The following is a 20368-nucleotide window of genomic DNA, read 5'->3' on the forward strand; positions in this document are numbered from 1 at the left end:
AGTATGAGGCTTTTTGACTTCAGTAAATACTCCATGCATCTTCAATTCATAAATCAGTTTGAGTTGCCACTGGTAATGGCAATTCATTTCCCACAGAAATTGAAAAGGACAATTCGTTGCAAATATGGGTTAAGGGACATATGCCAACCTCTGGTAAACACTCCCGTTATCCTGTCCACCCCCCTCCCCTCAAAACACACACCGTCTGTCTATCTCTGTTACACACACCCCGAGTCATGACTGAAGGCAATCCCTGATCTTTTCACACACAGAGACCGACACACACAAACACCTCACCAACACATTTCAGCCTGGACAGACAGGGAAGATAAACCAATCTCAAGGAATGGAATGGAGATACCGCCAAAAAACGACAAGTAAATAAACCTATTACTGGCTGAAAGCCCTATTCACTTGTCATTCAACCCAAACAACAACATGACATTCTAATCCAGACACTTTTCAAAGCAGTGCACGGATAACTGCCAACCATACGGCAAAGTACGCCTTTACTTAGAGGCAAATATTCAAAACATTCAACGGAGGTGCTATCCTTACAATAAGTCCAAAACTTTATGAAAAAGGACCCAGTGAGCCACTCAAATGACATCCTATTCCCTAAATAAAGAACTACTTTTGACCTGAGCCCAAAGGGAATAAGGTGCCATTTATGACAACATCAAAAGTAATGCACTATATAGGGAATAGGGTGCTACTTGGAACGCAAGCCAAACCCTGCAAACATGCGGAGCCGCCGGAAGTGCAGACCTACCTTGTGCAGGGGAGGACGCTGGGCCCCTGAAATGGGGATTGATGTGGATGTTCTTGGGCTGCTGCTGCTGCTGCTGCTGCTGCTGCTGCTGCTGTTGCTGTTGCTGGTGGGGGTGGTTGTGTGAAGGAGGGGGACTCATCATGCGGGGAGGCGGGTCCATCTGGGGCCTGACTGGTGCCCCGTGTGAGGAGGGAGAGCTACGGTGGGCCATGTGCTGGGGGATGAGGGGTTGCAGGGGCTGCTGGGCCAGCGAGCCCCCACTGTGCTCCTGGAAAAGAGGCCCTCGGGGGCCACCGGGGCCGCCCTGGCGATGGTGCTGCTGATGAGTTTGGTGGTGAGGGGGAGGCATTCTGGAGGGAGACTGCTAATTGAAGGGAAAGAGAGAGAGAGAGAGAGAGAGAGAGAGAGAAATGGAGAGATAGAGTGGGGGAGAAAGAGGGAAGACCAATACAACAAGTCAAATATGTTGAGTATACAAAACATTATGAACACCTGCTCTTTCCATGACAGACTGACCAGGTGAAAGCTATGATCCCTTACTAGTGTCCCTTGTTAAATCCACTTCAAATCAGTGTAGATGAAGGGGAGGAGACAGATTAAATAAGGATTTTTAAGCCTTGAGACAATTGAGACATGGATTGTATATGAGTGCCATTCAGAGGGTGAATGGGCGAGACGAGATTTTTGAAGTGCCTTTGAACAAGGTCTGGTAGCAGACTGGTGGGCTTTTCACCTCAACAGTTTCCCATATGTATCAAGAATAGTCCACCACCCAAAGGATATCCAGCCAACTTGACACAACTGTGGGAAGCATTGGAGTCTACATGGGCCAGTATCCCTGTGGAATGCTTTCCACACCTTGTAGAGTCCATGCCCCGACGCATTGAGGCGGTTTTGGGCGGGGTGGGTGTATTGCTCAGTAAATTAGTTAAATAAAGACACCACTAATCCCTCACGTAGGCCTATACGTTAAGTTTAGCTCCTATTCAATTACCTGTTGGCCAGTCATGTATCAATTCTAAACCAAGTTAAGATATTTTCACCTCTCCAGTCATTCCCCACACAGTACATCACCACTAAGACGAATGCATGAATGTATCCTGTTAGGCTTTTAGTAATATATAGCTAAATTAAGACTGGTCCCACTTTTAATTCATAGCACAATTGCGATCCAGTTGAGCATTCCCATACCTCTTAAAGAAGCATGTTTAAAAGGATTTTCCTTTTTCATATAGAGAACGGAATGGCTGCGGACGTGACTTTTGTCTAATCGTTTTTTTGGTCCGGACTAAAGATGCCGAAGCTTCTGTGCAACGCGCCGATCACCTTCTCCGCATGTGCATATGCTCTACGTCACTCGTAGAGAACAGGCTACTCTGGCGAATGGTGCTTGTCTAATAAAGTCGGATCAAAGCTGAATCAATGTCTGCAAGATCACATATTGATAGTATTCTGCATAACAAATGCAATAGCATAGTATTACATTACTCTAAAGGCGTCTGTATACATAGGTTCGGTTTGCTCCTAGCCACCTCGGCCAGGCAACGCAAACGTCTGTGCCCGCATACTCCCCAAAGACTTTTTAAAAAAGTGGCAATATTAATGTCGTTTGTCCCTCTTGAGCAACCGTAACAACATACGGAGTAACACTTCCTCAAAATAGCCCGAATTAATCTAAGATAAATCAAGAAATCTGTCATTAATTTTGATGTTTTTGCTGAGGAGGTCTTAGTCGCACAATTTTTCATCTAGCTAAGCTGTTTGGTGCAGTTCTTCTCAAGTGAAACAACTTGCATGAAAACTAGTAATGCACTGCAGACAGTAGGGCCTAACTGCTGCTGTGCTCTCTCGTCGAAAGACAGCAAACACTTCATTGAAAACTCCTGTCCATAGTTCCCACCCCAACTTTTGACCAATCACCGACGAATGTGCGTAGACTTCGCCTACCGAACTTAGACTTCCCTCAAGAAAAAAAGGTGCGAGAACAGCTCCCTAAAAAACTGCCGAACACCAAAACCTCACAAAATATGCGCTAACTGTTTCAACTGGGAAGCATGTGACAGGCTTAAGACAAAAACACCACCGCATTTTTTCACTCATGTGACTAAAACTCAACAGCGCACGCCACTAGACAAAATACACAAGTAGGCTATGCTGCAATTTGTTAACACCATCTGCTCTAATATTCGCTCACTGTACATCATTCAAAACAACACTGTGGGCAACTTCGAAACACTGTATAAACTCAAGAAAATCTAAATGCCTATCCTCGTGAAACTGATTGAGATCAAATGGTTTGTATGCAGATGCTGCATGGGCATTTCACTGGTAAAAATGTAAGAATTATCATTCACAATTGACAGTGACAAATGTGAAGGGAAGGAGGCCACAAAATGTGTGCGTAAAGTAAAGAAACGTGTGCAGAAGCTTCGGGATTTTTTAATTCCGGAAAAAAAATATGTCTGGAAAAAGTCTTATCTGCAGACATGGCCTATCCAGAAACGACTTCAAATGGATGAACAACTTAAATTAATGGATTATATGCTTCGAAAGATGCCTAATAAAAGGCCATGAGAAACTAAATCCTACGCAAAGAACAAAATTAATTTCATATCGTTCTGTCTAAATGGACTACCGCCAACGTTTTGATATAATCCATATATCAACATTGATAAGGGGAGCAGAGAAGCGGAATAATTGACTTTGTTCACGCGCAAGTGATCACGGCTCCAATAGGCCATGGAGAGAACGGCATATTTGCGAACAATCACAAGAAGCCTTCATGGCTGTGCCTTATTAGTTTTGCAGGTAAACATTAGGGCCAGGACGATACCAGTATCACAATATTTTTTCCTTGGCAAAAATGAAAACATGAAGCAAACCTTTTGCATTGTGTCGGTTCATTTTGTTAAGATTTACCTGCATGCCCATATGCAGTGGCATCATTGGGAGCCTCTGGTCATTCATTCGTCCTCTTCCTCCACCAAAGTCTCCCATCCCGAATCCGGGGAACCCCCCTCTTCCTCCTCGTCCTCTGAATCCTCCTCTCTCTCCTCCTCTTCCTCCTCGGCCCCCAAAGCGGCCCTGCTTCCTCTGGCGCTCCTTCTCCTCAAACTCCATCAGGTCTGCTTTGGCCTCTTCAGAGAGTTCTGGTGGGCAAAACACATCAGGAAGTGAGCATTGCAACATTCAGGGGTAGTTTCCCCAGACACAGATTTAAGTCTTGTCCTAGACTAAAAAGCACTTCTTATGAAGAATCTCCATTGAGCATGCTTTTTATTCTAGGACTTGGCTTAAAGCAATGTCTGGGAAACAAGCCCTCAAATACAGCCCATTTAAGAGGACTTGCTCAAGATAGATTTGTTGAGCATTTTCTTTTGATCCATGTTGTGTAAATACATTTTAGAGTTAAACTTGAAATGCTCTTCATCCTTAACCAAGTCAACCAAACAAAGCCCAAACATATTACAGCTAACATATGAAGCAAAAGAAATGTAGACATTTGAATTCGAGTTTCCTAACTGCGTGCAAGGTTGTAAATAAATGTACCTAATGTTTCAGGAATGTTTCTTCTTTTGTTTGCTGCATCTGCCAGCCGCACAATGCCAGACGTGACGTCTTTGCGCTCCGTTTTGAAACGCAACCGGCCAGACTGTCCATCGTCGTCTTCCTCTTCGTCCTCGTCTTCCTCCTCCTTCACTTCTTCCTCTGGCTCTGGTTCATTTTCAGCCTTTGGAAATATATGGATCACCTTAGTCATAAATGATGAACAACCCATCAGATATATGGATAGTGTTCATCTTGAAGGCCTATGAACTGCAACCATGAACATACGAGGTGTTATCTGATTTCACAACACTTCACAAAAGATGCAGGCCTTCAGTATGGGTTAAACCATTAGAATTAGCTATTGATATTATTGGTAATTTGCTACTTTTTTAGCTAGGCAACTCCAAAATCGCCACACAGCGAGCGTCAGTCAACACAACGGGTCTCTGAATATTAATGTCTGTGTCCCAAATGTACCTTGTTTCCTATATAGTGCATTACTTTTGACCTGAAACTCTAAGTAGTTCCTTATATAGGAATATATAGGGAATAGGGTGTCGTTTGGGACATAGCCAGTGAGTGAGGGAGACCCATTCTGTTCACACCTCCTCTGCAAGCTGAGAGTCTTCCTCTTCTTCCCCCTCCGGTGCTTCCTGTTGCTCTGCCTGCTCCTCTAGATGCTCCGGTTGTTCTCCATCTCTGTAGGTTGCCGAGTAATCATCCACCTACAACAACATGGAGAGATTCAGAATCCATATTCTAAATACTAGTCAGTCATTAACAAACAGTGCCTTCAGAAAGTATTTGTAACCCATGACTTATTCCACAGCCTGAATATCAAAATGGATTAGAAAAAATGATCTTACCCATCTACACACAATAACGCAAACATATTTTTAGACATTTTAGCTCATTTATAAAACATTTTATACAGAAATCTCATTCACATAAGTATTCACACCCGAGTCAATACTTTGCAGAAGCACCTTTGGCGCCGATTACAGCTTTGAGTCAGTCGTCTTGGGTATGTCTGGATAAGGCTTTGCGCAACTGGATTTGCGGATTTTTCCCCATACTTCCTTGCAGATTTTCTCTGTTAAGTTAAATGGGGAGTGGTGGTGAACAGCAATCTTCAAGTCTTTCCACAGTTCTTCAATGGGATTCAAGCCTTGCCTTTGGCTGGGCCACTCAAGGACTTTCACATTGTTGTTCTGAAGCCATTCCAGCATTGCTTTGGCTGTTTGCTTGGGGTCATTGTCCTGTTGGAACATAAATCTTTGCCCCAGTCTAAGGTCGTTTGCAATCTGAAGCAGATTCTCATCAAGGATTTGCCTGTATTTATCTCCATTCATTGTTCCCTCTATCCTTGCCAGTCTGCCTGTCCCTGTCGCTGAAAAGCATCACCAAGCATTACGGAAGGGATGGTGTTAGACGGGTGATAAGCTGTGCCTGGTTTTCTCCAGATATAGCGCTCTGTATTCAGGCCAGAGAGTCACATTTTTGTCTCATCAGACCACAAAATATTTTGCCTTATGATCTGTCTTTCACGTGCCTTTTTGAAAACTCTAGGCATACTGTCATGTACTTTTTTCTCAGGAGTGCTTCCGTCTGGCCATTCTCCTGTTAAAAAGGCCAGCTCATCTCCTTTCCAAGACCCCAACATTCTTTTAGTTTTCCTATTGGAATAAGGTCACGCCAATCATCATAATTTTATTAGCTAATAAGCAGCCTTCTTTTCCGGGACTTAGGGTAATACCCGATCAGACAGAGCCTCAGGCAGTCTATAGTTTCCATTCTGATGATCAACCGGTGTTCTCTCCTGCTTATTTTACCTCCTTAGAAGAAATTGCTTTTCTTTCTGATGTTATTGTGTGTGCAGCTAAATGTATGTGCCAAAATCCTGATGTCTTTTTGTTTGGAGCTAAATAGTGTCTGACATAAATATGCACCATTTGTGTTAAACTTGCTAGCTAGTTAGCTTGCGTACTCCCGCTAGCATTAGCATATTGTCATCCAGAATGCATTACTATTTAGCATGCTTATTAGCGATTAACATTTGTTAGCACTTGTCTGTGGTGCTAGGCGATTTTCGGTTGTAGATCGCTCATGCTTGTTATGTTTTAAAATGTGTAGATTTTTCTGCATTGCTCTATTGTTCTTTGTGCATCTAGCATGTGTTTGGGTCCACATAGCCTGTTAAGTTGTTGACATGCAAATAGGCATATATTTTCCCATACTGTGCCATAGCCTAAGTTCTCCTCTTTTCTTTACAGAACCACAATTAGTATCAGAGAGAGTGGTGTGTGTGTGTGTGTGTGGCTCTTCATTAAATCCTTGAACTGGAACTACTGCTTCCTAGTGTTCTGAACGGACACCCTGTGGTGGTTGCTACCAGCCTAAAATCCAGCACCTACGTTTTTTCTATCCTTTTTTATTGGTCCTTCGAATTCATAAACATCCCATATTTTACACTCCCATGAAGCCCAGATTGTTAAAGTGCTGTCGAGACTGTTGTCCTTCTGGAAGGTTCTCCCATCTCAGCCAAGGAACTCTGTATGTCAGTCAAAGTGGTCATTGGGTTCTTGGTCACCTCCCTGACGAAGGTCCTTCTTGCCCGGTTGATCAGTTTGGTCGGACTGCCAGCTCTAGGCCGTTCCATATTTCCCCAGATAAACTCAGCAAAAAAAGAAACATCCTCTCACTGTCAACTGCGTTTAATTTTAGCAAACTTAACATGTGTAAATATTTGTATGAAAATAAGATTCAACAACTGAGACATCAGTAGAAAGGCCTCTTTAGTGTCCTAAGTTTTCATAACTGTGACCTTAATTGCCTAAATAAGCTGTTAGTGTCTTAACAACCGTTCCACAGGTGCATGTTCATTAATTGTTTATGGTTCATTGAACAAGCATGGGAAACAGTGTTTAAACCATTTACAATGAAGATCTGTGAAGTTATTTGGATTTTTACAAATTATCTTTGAAAGACAGGGTCCTGAAAAAGGGATGTTTCTTTTTTTTTGCTGAGTTGATATGGCTCATCACAAGAGCTCTACGGACAGCTCCTTGGACTTCGCTGTCAACTGTGGGATCTTATATAGACACGTGTGTTCATTTCTAAATCATGTCCAAACAATGGTATTGACCATACATGGACTCCAATCAAGTTGTAGTGACATTTTAAGGATGCTCAAAGGAAATTGGATGCACTTGAGCTCAATTTGGAGTATCATATCAAAGGGGTGTGAATACTTATGTAATCGGATATTTCTATATACAACTTTCAATACATTTGCCAACATTTCTAAAAACATGTTTTCACTTCGTCATTTTGGGGTATTGTGTGTAGATGGGTGAACAACAATTATATTTCATCCATTTTGAATTCAGACAGAAACACAACAAAAATGTGGAATAAGTTAAGGGGTATGAATACTTTCTGAAGGCACTGTAGATGAAGTATATTCCTTCTTTCTACCACCCTTGTATTGGCTCATGTTTACTGTTACTATAAATATTAGGAGGATAGTTTTACACTGGCCTAAGATTACAGCCTTTGTGGGTTTAGGCTAACTATATCCCCATGGAACTGATGTCTAAAGGAATAACGGTAGAGCCAAAAGTACTGCAGTGTTTCCCTTTAATGAAAATATTAACCGCGAGTATAAAGGGGAAAACATTGAAATGTTATGAAGGGGGGGTTAGCAGGGAGGGGGGTGGGGTTTAGAAAGGGGGAGCCTCTTTTGAATTACCATAACAGTGGGAGCAGGCTTCATTACTATTCCTGACGGCATTTGAAATTCAATGAGATGTAAATGTTTGACATGATATACAGAAACGACGACGACGACACACTCTCCGGATCAGTGATGGTGAAAATATCATCGAGCTAGCTACTGACTACTGCACAAATCGCTGCTTTATTGGCTCACTTTAGAAGATCCTGACTCAATGCCATGCAGGAACATCACACACACGATACAACAGTTTTATGGTTCCGAAACCTGCAATTCTGGTAATAAAAAAAAATATTAAAAGCATATTTCCATTGAGAAGCCACTAGGTGCTTCATAACCGTCAAATGAGGTCAGTGTGTAGGTCGCAGGCCAGTGTTTGGTGTTCTGCACCATTAACCTGCCAACCCAACACATAATATTGCAGACAAATACCCTTGGCAGCAGAAGGATAGGCAGACTGACTGCCCCGAAGGGACAGAAAGGGCTTAATCCTTTAAACTGTTCCACATATTACCTCTGAATAGCACTGCAAAAAGAAGTGTTTAAGCCCAGGCAGTCAAGTCACCTTGTAAACATAGTTATTACACACAAAAACACAAAATGTGCAATACGCACTCACTGGGGTTTTTCAAAGAAAGTATGAAGTAAAACCGTGCAACCCTACTAAGGTCAAAGGCTTTATTTTCAGTGTGGAGAAAGTAATACGTCTTTGTCAGACAGGTGTCAAGCGTCATCACACCTTGGTAAATCGGGCCATTACAGACATCACACATTAATCTAGTCTTATCTTTTTCCCCTCTTCACTTCGAGGTTTGGGAAATAAATAACGGGGAAAATCGCATCAATCATTTCAGGACTGTATGGGGTGTCGGTTTGTCCTTAGGAAGGTCAATAATCTTTTCACCTATGTGAGAGTTTATCAGATGGAGTCGAGAGCCCGAGATAAAAGCCCCTCGCGTAAACCTCCACCGATTGGCAGCGCGTCTTCCTCGCACAAAGCGGCTCTTTAGCCGGACAAAGATACAGGGCCCAAGGTCACAATGGCACCGGGCGTCACAGCCGACAGACACCAGAGCATTACCTACCTACCGCCAAACAAGCTGTCAACACCAACTTTGTCAGCGAAAGGAGAAATCAACTGGCGGAGAGTGATAATGAATCTAATCCCCCCCACCCAACACGCATCCCCTTTAGCACCCCCTGAATAGATTTGATATGTGCCCCCTGAAACCCAAGACGGGGAAATCAACGTTATCTTTTCAAGATACAATGGAGTAAGACAGAAGGAGGGGAGATGGGGGGGGGGGGGGGGTGACTCACTTGAAATTCATCGTCTAGAGGCTCATTGATTTGAATGTCTAACACTTCGTCCTGGTAAATCCCGTCGCCTTCGGCCTGTTCTCCTGAGTATTCCATTTGGCCGTCTGGCATCTCCATGTCATCGGGCTGGCTGTACTCATCCACGTACTCTCCCCCCTCCTGCTGGTAGCCCCTCTCTACATCTCCTAGGTCGTCTGTGTAGTCTACGGGGTTCACCTGCTGGTCAAATTCGCCTAGAGTAGCATTGAGGCTAACGCCCTGGCCGCTGAAAGGCAAAAACACACAATTATATAGGGTGTTCACTCAATGCTATACAATGTAGAGAAAAACGGGCAATTCAAGAAAGTGCTACGAAATTAATGTCAAAACGTAGTTGTTTTCTTTATAAATGACATTGAATGACTCATTAGATTGATTGTTCTCTACAGTGTTGATGAACGTTAATTTGCTGTGAACGTTGCTAGTTTAGACTGCGCCGCTCTTGGTTGTATCTCTTCCATATTTGGTGTTGTGAGGTGGTATTATTTGGAGGTGTTTCCACTGGTTGGACCAATAAAAAAAATCAACTTGATACCTTTGTCATTTTCACCTCCAGATCCTTGGCTTTCATTGCCTATTTTGGAGATCAATCTACGCTGAGGGCCATTTCTATGGCTTTTTAAAGGGAAAGACTCAGAAATACACAATGAAAACAAGAACAGATTGTCTTCACGGAGGGTGGATATTGAAATTCAGTCTGTTAGCTTTGTAAAGAAATATACATTTAGTCCCTATTTGTTTTGTGTTCAGCAGATTTCAGGGGGTCGTGGTTTCCACTCACAAACTGACTAGTTAGCTTGTCAGTTGACGTACAAAGTTAGCTCCGTTAGCGCCGGAGCAGTGCCACAGAGTTCTATTGAGTAGTTACCACTTTTTGATCATGCCTGTGATAACATTCCACTCACTCTAAACATGCAACATTCTCAGAGTAAATCGTGTGGAACCATATATGGTAGAGACATGGGGTTCGGACCATTGTTTTTCTGACTGAATTTTCAAATTGTGTGGACATATTTGCATAAACCTTGAATGCATTAATCCTTTTATGGGTGAACACCCTAAATTATAAACTAAGGAGACTGCAGCTCAGAAATTGTAACGTCAAGTGTCTACAGATTAAGTATGGAAACGCAAATCAGCACAATCAGACCACGTAGACACAAATGAACTTACATGTTTTGATCTTCGTCATCGCTTTGCAGAAGGTCGTCGTTCAATTCCTCATCTGACACTTCTGAGGGATTCTAAAATGAAGAAAAACAACCCAGAACAGATCAGTATGTTCTAGCTCATGTTATTCATTCCTTGCAAGCCAAGGCTTTGGATGGCAAGGTCAACTACAGTACAACTACTGAATATCAACCAAAAGTGAAGTGTGCTTTCATTTCTACAAACCACATCAGATTGAATGTGTAGGCCTATGTCTGATCGAATCAGATTGCTAATCTAACATATTTTAGGTAAATACTTGAGAATTAATAAAATAGTTCAAACAAACATGGGGATCTCCTTCAGTCCAAAAGGATGCTTTATTCTCATGTGGTGAAGGCAATCTGGGCAGGTTAAGTGTGTTTTCACATATAGTCCTCTTTAAATATATATATATATATATATTTTTTAAACTCAGTTCTCTTTGTATTCACACTGCCCTTGCCTTTGAACGAGGATGCAACTCTTTTGCCAGTTCACTTCACCAATTTTGTGGTCCAAGTTGCTATATTCAGAAAGGAACCAAGATATTTGTCCAACATTCACTCAGTGCACTCTGGGACAAGCCATTTCATAAGAATATGTTATTGGACAGCTAGATATACCTACTTACATTTGGGAAGCGAATAGATTGAATTTAGGTAAAATACACGACAATAATTTTAAATCAGAAGATACTATTGGTAACAGAATAAATAGGAGAAGAATAACTGCAGATTAAATAATGTTGTAATTGAAAATTGTACACCCAATGTAGGCTACAGCCCTTTTAAGAGCTAGAATGGACTTTGTACCCTGTTGTGACTCTCACCAAATATATGTTGTCTTCTCACACTATTCAAACCGCACAACCGAATAAACAGTTTATGAAGCTCTTTTAGTCTAAAGATCACATATTGCTAATAAATAATCTGAAGTAAAACCTCCACACATAGGCCATTTTGGTAATACGCTATAAATACACACACAAAATATGTGGACACCCCTTCAAATTAGTGGATTCAGCTGTTTCACCCACACCTGTTGCTGACAGGTGTATAAAATAGAGCACACCACCATGCAATCTCCATAGACAAACATTGGCAGTACAATGGCCTTACTGAAGAGCTCATTGCCTTTCAGCACGGCACCGTCCTAGGATGCCACCTTTCCAACAGTTAGTTCTTCAAATTTCTGCCCTGCTAGAGCTGCCCCAGTCAACTGTAAGTGCTGTTATTGTGAAGTGGAAACATCTAGGAGCAACAATGGCTCAGCCTCGAAGTGGTAGGCCACACAAGCGCACAAAACAGAACCGCTGAGTGCTGAAGCGCGTAGCGAGTAAAAATTGTCTGTCCTCGGTTGCAACACTCCCTACAGAGTTCCAAACTGCCTCTGGAAGCAACGTCAGCACAAGAACTGTTTGTCAGGATCTTCATGAAATGGATTACCATGGCCGAGCAGCCACACACAAGCCTAAGATCACCATGCACAATGCCAAGGATTGGCTAAAGTGGTGTAAAGCTCACTGCCATTGGACTCTGGAGCAGTGGAAACGCGTTCTCAGGAGTATTGAATCACGCTTCACCATCTGGCAGTCTAAAGGACCAATCTGACAGTCTGACAGGTTGACAGATGGCAGAACGCCACCTGCCCCAATACATAGTGGCAACTGTAAAGTTTGGTGGAGGAGGAATAATGGTCTGGGGCTGTTTTTCATGGTTCAGGCTAGGCCCCTTAGTTCCAGTGAAGGGAAATAACGCCACAGCATACAATGATATTATAGACGATTCTGTGCTTCCAACTTTGTGGCAGCAGTTTAGGGAAGTCCCTTTCCTGTTTCAGCATGACAATGCCCCCATGCACAAAGCAAGGTCCATTCAGAAATCGTTTGTCGAGATCGGTGAGGAAGAATTTGACTGGCCTGCACAGAGCCCTGACCTCAACCCCAGGGAACACCTTTGGGATGAATTGGAACGCAGACTGCAAGCCAGGCCTAATCACCTCACATCAGTCCCGACCTCACTAATGCTTGTGGCTGATTGGAAGCAAGTCCCCGCAGCAATGTTCCAACATCTAGTGGAAAACCTTCCCAGAAGAGTGGAGGCTGTTAAAGCAGTAAAGAGGGGACCAAGTTCTTTTTAATGCCCATTATTTTGGAATGACATGTTTGACGAGCAGGTGTCCACATACTTTTGGTCATATAGTGTATTTGGAGAATCACAACATAGGGTACAAAATAAATGATAGCTCTTAAAAGAGCAGTAGCCTTCACTGGGTGTACAATTATTAATTACAACATGATTTAATCTGCAGTTATTCTTCTGCTATTTATTCTGTTACCAATAATAGTTATGTTAATAGTATCTTCTGATTACAATTATTATGCCTCATCTTTTAACAAATGCAATCTATTAGCTTCCAAAATTTAAGTAGGTATATCTAGCTGTCCAATAACACATTCTGATGAAATGGTTTGTCCCAGGGTGCATTGAGTGAATGTTAGGAAAATATATTTGTTTCTTTGTAAACATAGCAATGTTAATGCAAAGAGGACTCGGACCACAAAATGGGTTAAGTGAAATGGCAAAAGAGTTTTTATTTGTTTTCCAAATTTCACCTTTATTTAACCAGGTAGGCCAGTTGAGAACAAGTTCTCATTTACAACTGCGACCAGGCCAAGATAAAGCAAAGCAGTGCGACACAAACAACACAGAGTCACACATGGGATACACAAAATGTACAGTCAATAACACAATAGAAAAATCGATATACAGTGTGTGCAAATGTAGTACTACATTTGCACACACTGTATATAGATTTTTCTATTGTGTTATTGACTGGACGTTTTGAGTATCCCATATGTAAGGCAATAAATAGACCATAGTGGCAAAATAATTACAACTTAGCATTAACACTGGAGTGATAGATGTGCAGAAGATGAATGTGCAAGTAGAGATACTGGGGTGCAAAGGAGCAAAAAAAACAAAAAACAATATGGGGATGAGGTAGTTGGGTGGGCTATTTACAGATGGGCTGTGTAAAGGTGTAATGATCGGTAAGCTGCTCTGACAGCTGATGCTTAAAATTAGTGAGGGAGATATAAGAATTGGGTCCTCATTCAAAGGCAATGAGAATACAAAGAGAACTGAGTTCTTATGTTTTTTTTCCACTTTAAAGAGGACAGTTTTTTTTCTCTCCAAAAAGGACTCTATGTACAAAACAAAAAAAATACAAAAAAAAACACACCCTAAGATCATTTTTGTTGACCACTGTACTTCCTCCTGGCTCACGTCAATAAATGCCCCTGTGGTGGAGCCACCTGGCACAAGCCTACTGCAAAATGTAGCATCACTGTGAGGTCTAACTTTATGGGATCAAGGCTAATTCACCTTTCCTACAGCTGGCAGGCTGCATTGTTAATATGTGTCATAGGTTAGCATGGCAGAGGCACCTATGAATGCTATGTAAGTAATCACAAAAAGAGGAGATGGGGAGTCCTCTGTCTTACCTTTTTGGCTGTCAGCCAATCCTCATCGAGCAAATCACCATCAAATTCACTGTAAGAGAAGAGATAAACCATGACGTAAAGCAAGGCAGTGTATCTAATTTTACAATGCTATGTATTGGTCTAGTCTCTATGCAGCTAGTCTAGATAGGGTTCTTCATTGGAGCCTAAATTCTTATGAGCAAGGCCAGCTAATAGGCTAAATTGTGCGCCAATAACACAACATATTTACGAAAAGCAGATGCCAATGTTCCACAATATTTACACTAGACCCGTCTCTGCAAGGCCAGATTCTAGTGATACAAATGTTGTTCTCATAGGCTGCAGTCCCTATATTGTTCCTGGGTCATGTTCAGTTGGCCCCAAACAGGAGCAAGTACTTTAAATAGAAGCTGTACCACCTCAATTTCTCTCCTACCAGGTATGCTCATAAATCTACATCACATTCAGATCATAAACTCATTATGTTGTCATACTGTTTGTCATATTGTTGTTGGGGAAATTGTTTTACAAATTACGATAGTATACTTTTGTATATACAGTATCACCCAGCTCCATTCATGAACACACTTGGTAAATTGGGAAAAATATATGTGGTGACATGGTGGCAATGTCTCTGCAGAAGATAGTCTCTGCCTAAAATCTCTTCTTGGCCTATATTTTCTGCATGAGTTATGTGCTACATAGTTAAGAGTAAGGAACTACTGTACTAATATTAGGCGTGGGCGGTACACTGTACATACCGTATACTGGAGAATTTGGAAATAGCCACAGGATGGTTTTTCAACAGTCAATACCGTTGAAACAATTTATTTGGAGAGAAAAAATGTTATCAATGTGAATACTTATAACTACTTTTTAAGTAAATACCTGCAGTCAACTTGTGCAATATGTTAGGAGATAAAGATCTCACTCTTCATTTCACCTGTCATTTATTATGAAACTTACCGGTAGTCTCAAGTCAAGTGGTGTTTGTTTACAAGCACAGAACGATGAGAGACCAGAGCCTTGTGAGTCACTCACTGTTGTGCAGCCAGGTGATCTAGTTACAGTATGGAATTCACAACTACAGTTGAATACGGAAGTTTACATACAGTTAGGTTGGGGTCATTAAAACTAGTTTTTCAACCACTCCACAAATTTCTTGTTAACAAACTATAGTTTTGGCAAGTCGGTTAGTACATATACTTTCTGCATGACACAAGTAATTTTTCCAACAATTGTTTACAGACAGATTATTTCACTGTATCACCATTCCAGTGGGTCAGAAGTTCACAGACACTAAGTTGACTGTGCCTTCAGAAGCTTGTGTTAGGCTAATTGACATCATTTGAATCAATTGGAGCTGTACCTGTGGATGTATTTCAAGGCCTACCTTCAAACCCAGTGCCTCTTTGCTTGACATCATGGGAAAATCAAAAGAAATCAGCCAAGACCTCAGGAGAAAAGAATTGTAGACCTCCACAAGTCTGGTTCATCCTTGGGAGCAATTTCCAAACACCTGAAGGTACCACGTTCATCTGTACAAACAATAGCACGCAAGTATAAACACCCTGGGACCACGCAGCCGTCATACCGCTCAGGAAGAAGACGAGGTTCTGTCTCCTAGAGAAGGACGTACTTTGGTGCGAAAAGTGCAAATCAATCCCAGAACAACAGCAAAGGACCTTGAAGATGCTGGAGGAAACAGGTACAAAAGTGTCTATATTCCCAGTAAAACGAGTCCTATAACATAACCTGAAAGGCCGCTCAGCAAGGAAGAAGCCACTGCTCCAAAACTGCCATAAAAAAGCCAACTACGGTTTGCAACTGCACATGGGGACAAAATCGTACTTTTGGAAAAATGTCCTCTGGTCTGATGAAACAAAAATACAACTGTTTGGCCATAATGACCATCGTTATGCTTGGAGGAAAAACAGGGAGGCTTGCAAGCTGAAGAACACCATCCCAACTGTCAAGCACGGGGGTGGCAGCATCATGTTGTGGGGGTGCTTTGCTGCAGGAGGGACTGGTGCACTTCACAAAATAGATGGCATCATGAGGTAGGAAAATTATGTTGATATATTGAAGCAACATCCCAAGACATAAGTCAGGAAGTTAAAGCTTGGTCGCAAATGGGTCTTCCAAATGGACAATGACCCCAAGCATACTTCCAAAGTTGTGGCAAAATGGCTTAAGGACAACAAAGTCAAGGTATTGGAGTGGACATCACAAAGCCCTTACCTCAATCCTATAGAAAATGTGTGGGCAGAACTGAAAAAGCGTGTGCAAGCAAGGAGGCCTACAAACCTGACTCAGTTACACCAGCTCTGTCAGGAGAAATGGGCTAAAATTCACCCAATTTATTGTGGGAAGCTTGTGGAAGGCTAACCGAAATGTTTGACCCAAGTGAAACAATTTAAAGGCAATGCTACCAAATACTAATTGAGTGCATGTAAAGTTCTGACCCACTGGGAATGTGATGAAAGAAATAAAAGCTGAAATAAATCATTCTCTCTACTATTATTCTGATATTTCACATTCTTAAAATAAAGTGGTGATCCTAACTGACCTAAGAGAGGGAATATTTCCTAGGATTAAATGTCAGGGATTGTGGAAAACTGAGTTTGAATGCATTTGGCTAAGGTGTATGTAAACTTCCGACTTCAACTGTAAATGTTTGCCAGCTAGATACATTATTACTATTAAGTTAACTGTCTAAAATGTGCTAAATGCTTTGCAGTTGTGCATTTGGTTTGCTAATTTAGTAGCTAGTTGACTAAGTGGTTAACTCCAGCCAAAAATAAATACACAAATATCTTTAAAAGAAATCTAGTTTTGCTTGGATCAAGAGCCTTGCTGTCTAAAAAATGTTTTGTGCGTGCAGCAAACTGAGTAGCATTTTTGTTTTTGAACTGGGATGTCAGTCATGCAAATACTTTAGGTCAGAGACGCAATGCGCTCGTTAGTCTTCTCTTTGGGATTGCACATGTACCTGTTAGCATTGCTAACTTTCAAATTACAATAGCGCCCCCTGTGTTCAGTGCCGATATTATCGAATATCCCAGAATGGCACAAAGGTTGGTATTAAAGCATGACAATCTGGATACCGCCCAAGCCTAACTAAAATAGCCTGTTAGAGGCCAAACCTAAAACTGCCTGCAGTAAAGGGAAAAGGGGGCATGCAAAACATGGGGAATGCTTGAATCTTTAGCCTAAGACAGTCATGTTACACCAAGCAGCAGATATACCTGTCTAAATCATCATCTTCGCCTCTCCTCCTGCGTGATCTCTCTGCACCTGGTTTATCATAATCTTCAAAGTCATCATCTGAAAACAAAGAGACAGGGTTCTTAACTCTGTTTGCTGTCAGGGTCTTCAACACCAGTCCTTGAGGGCCACAAAGTTAGCACATCGTTGCTTTCTAATTGGCAAATTAAAACATGGGAAACCAGGTGTGAACACTCTCTGGTCGATCAATTCGGTTCAGCAATTGAGGGGATTCGATTAACCTGGCCGGGCACCCGGGTCTTGCTCCGGGTGAAAGTTGGATGCATTTGTTTGAGAAACCGGGCAAAGTCCCGGGCGAGGGCTCGGTGCCCTGTTCAAAGCCCACGGCTATGTCGGCAATTTTTTTTTTAACGTAATTAAGCACGTGGAGTAATGAGTAGGATTCTGTGTTCTCGTGCGAAAGTGATTGCTTTTAATGAAAACGCTTTATCTGCCTTCCTAATGAAAACTAGTTTTATAATGTAAACATATTTCGTCCTGGAAATGAGATGCATGTTTCTGGATGATGCACCATGCTGCCTTGTTGACAACATAACCGAGCGGTGCAGATTACTGTTTGATTTGAGAAGGGCACTCCTTCCTCACCGCTTTGCCCGTTCACATCATGGGCCATAGACCGGCGCCCTGCGGCTCAGCATAATCTAATTCGCCCATTGATAACCCTAGTTGTTTCATTGGTCATTGCGTTCCCCTGCTCAGACGTTGCATGCAGCATCCCATGGTTGCGTGCCATGTCATTGACTATGAAGTCGGGCACCAGATTGCTATTGGTGCTTTTAATTCCGTGTTCCAAACAACTGGGAACTCAGAAATCTGAGACATCAGTGTTCCAACATCAGTGCGTTCAAGACAACTGGGAACTCTGGGAAAAAAACGAGCTCCGACTGGGAAAAATCGTTTTGAATTGTCATTCAATTTAGGAACTTTGGCCTCTTTCTAGAGCTTCAACTTTCCGACCAGAAGATCACCGAAGTCATGATTTGACCATGTATTTTTCTGACTTCCCAATTGTCTGGAACGCACCCTAAGACAACTAGGAAATCCCCCCCAAAAAATCATCGACATCAGTGATCCTCAGGTCGGAAAGTTGGATGACCATTCAAAACTATTTTTCCCCCCAGAGTTCCCAGTTGTCTTGAACACACTGAATTCAGTCAGATGTCTGGATCCCTGTGTTTTTTAACACTGCATACATAGCCTATAACATATGGCTCACGTCCCCCGCACAGACGTTGCATGCGTCAACTAATGGTTGAGTGCCATGTCAGACTCACCGACTGTCAGATTTCTATAACATATGTGGTTAGCTGATACATATGCCGCGTTCAAAACAACTGGGAGCGCGGAACTCTGAAATCTCCGACTTCCGTGTATTCAAACCAACTGGAAACTAAACAACTGCTCCGACTGGAAAAAATCGATTTGAACGGTCATCCAACTTGGGAAATCGTATTTTTCCGAGTTCCCAGTTGTTTTGAACGCGGCAGTAAAATACATATCCTGGTGTAAGATCTGGCAGAGGAACGCGCCCAATGAATTAATGACTTGTGTGGTTAGCATGCTACAACATTTTACTAACCAACAAAGGTTTGTTTTAATCGTTCAAAGTTACTGTAAGACACAATTTTAGCGCGACACATAGCTACCATGCCTGCTAGCTAACCAGCCAGGCAGCGGAGCCTGCGTCATACAGTTAGCTAGCTACCGTTAGCATTTATTTGAATCAGGAACAGAACATAGCTTTGTTTAACTTCTACAGTTATGCATCTAGTTATCACATGCAGACACAGTAGCAAGTTAACTTGCAATTACGTTATCAAAACAATCACAAAACACAAGCATTTCGCTACACCCGCAATAACATCTGCTAAATATGTGTATGTGACCATTAAAATGTGACATGGCGCAGCGAACTAAATTCGCTATCTAGGCATGTTTTAACGTTAGTTGGCTAGCTTACTGTGGGCTTTACACTTGGTTATAATGGCTTCAAATATCTACATGCACCGTCGAACTTTTGACCAAGACACTCACTACACAGCATGAACTTGTATCGTGATTGTACATTTACCTATAGATCTGTTTCTGTGAATTATTGTGTTAGGCCAATGATGCGGCCTAACTCTTGCAAGCCCATTCTACCGAAATAATGATGGTTAACATACCTCGGGGGCTGGCCGCCATGACGCAATACTGTTCCCTCCGTGTAAGTGCAATTCTATATAATTGCAGAATACATTGAAATGTTTACACCTTTGTGTTTAAATCAAGCTAATGCTACAGCTAACGTTGTTTACCACCATCGGCAGAGAATCAGAACATAAACATGGCGGAGGGAATGAGCTCTGATGTATTCTGGGAAAGCATAAATGTTTCTCTAAAACCTGATCCGAAGTCAGATTATATTACCTAAAATATATCGAATCTATTTTGGATATATGATAATAAACTGATCCTAAATCTGCTCTTTTGGTCAACTTCTCTCTGCGGTTCATGAGACCCAACAATAAGTATGCATGATATCTAATTATATTTGTACATATTGCATGGAACCAGTGGAGTAAAGAAACTGAGTAAAAATAGTTTGGAATACTCAAGTCATTTTTGGGGGGTATCTGTACTTTACTTTACTATTTATATTTTTGACAACTTCTACTTTTACTCCACTTCGACTTCACTTATCAAGAGAACATGTGGTCATCCGTACTGCCTCTGATTTGGTGGACTCACTAAACACATGCTTCGTTTGTAAATTATGTCTGAGTGTTGGAGTGTGCCTATGGCTATCTGTAAATATATAAGTAAAAAAATTATCATTGAGCTTTCTGGTTTGCTTAATATAAGGAATTTGAAATGATTTATAGCATTTTCTTTTACTTTTGATAATAAGTATATTTAAAACCAGATTATAGACTTTTACTCAAGTAGTATTCTACTGGTTGACTTTTACTTGAGTCATTTTCTAGGTATCTTTACTTTTGCTCAAGTA

At 41.7% G+C, this 20368-nt stretch overlaps 1 protein-coding gene across 5 annotated transcripts in view; it reads right to left on the reverse strand.

Moving 5' to 3' along the window:
• Positions 1–19719, reverse strand: part of LOC106578609 (RNA-binding protein 33) — a 45375-nt gene extending 25656 nt beyond the window's left edge. For 4 of the 5 annotated variants that reach the window (XM_082965668.1, XM_082965666.1, XM_082965667.1 and 1 more), the window contains exons 1-9: positions 19545–19719; positions 17340–17418; positions 14113–14161; positions 10590–10660; positions 9378–9642; positions 4927–5046; positions 4322–4502; positions 3692–3921; positions 773–1136 (exon numbers count right to left, since the gene is read on the reverse strand). In XM_082965668.1, coding sequence (XP_082821794.1) covers positions 773–1136; positions 3692–3921; positions 4322–4502; positions 4927–5046; positions 9378–9642; positions 10590–10660; positions 14113–14161; positions 17340–17418; positions 19545–19563 — 1378 coding nt within the window. In that variant the 5' untranslated portion in view covers positions 19564–19719. The remainder of the gene's footprint in view (positions 1–772; positions 1137–3691; positions 3922–4321; positions 4503–4926; positions 5047–9377; positions 9643–10589; positions 10661–14112; positions 14162–17339; positions 17419–19544) is intronic. The other variant, XM_082965665.1, reaches the window with a different exon arrangement.
• Between the last annotated feature and the right edge of the window lie 649 nt (positions 19720–20368).

This window comes from Salmo salar, chromosome 19, assembly GCF_965601325.2.
Source record: "Salmo salar chromosome 19, fSalSal1, whole genome shotgun sequence".
NCBI lineage: Eukaryota > Metazoa > Chordata > Actinopteri > Salmoniformes > Salmonidae > Salmo > Salmo salar.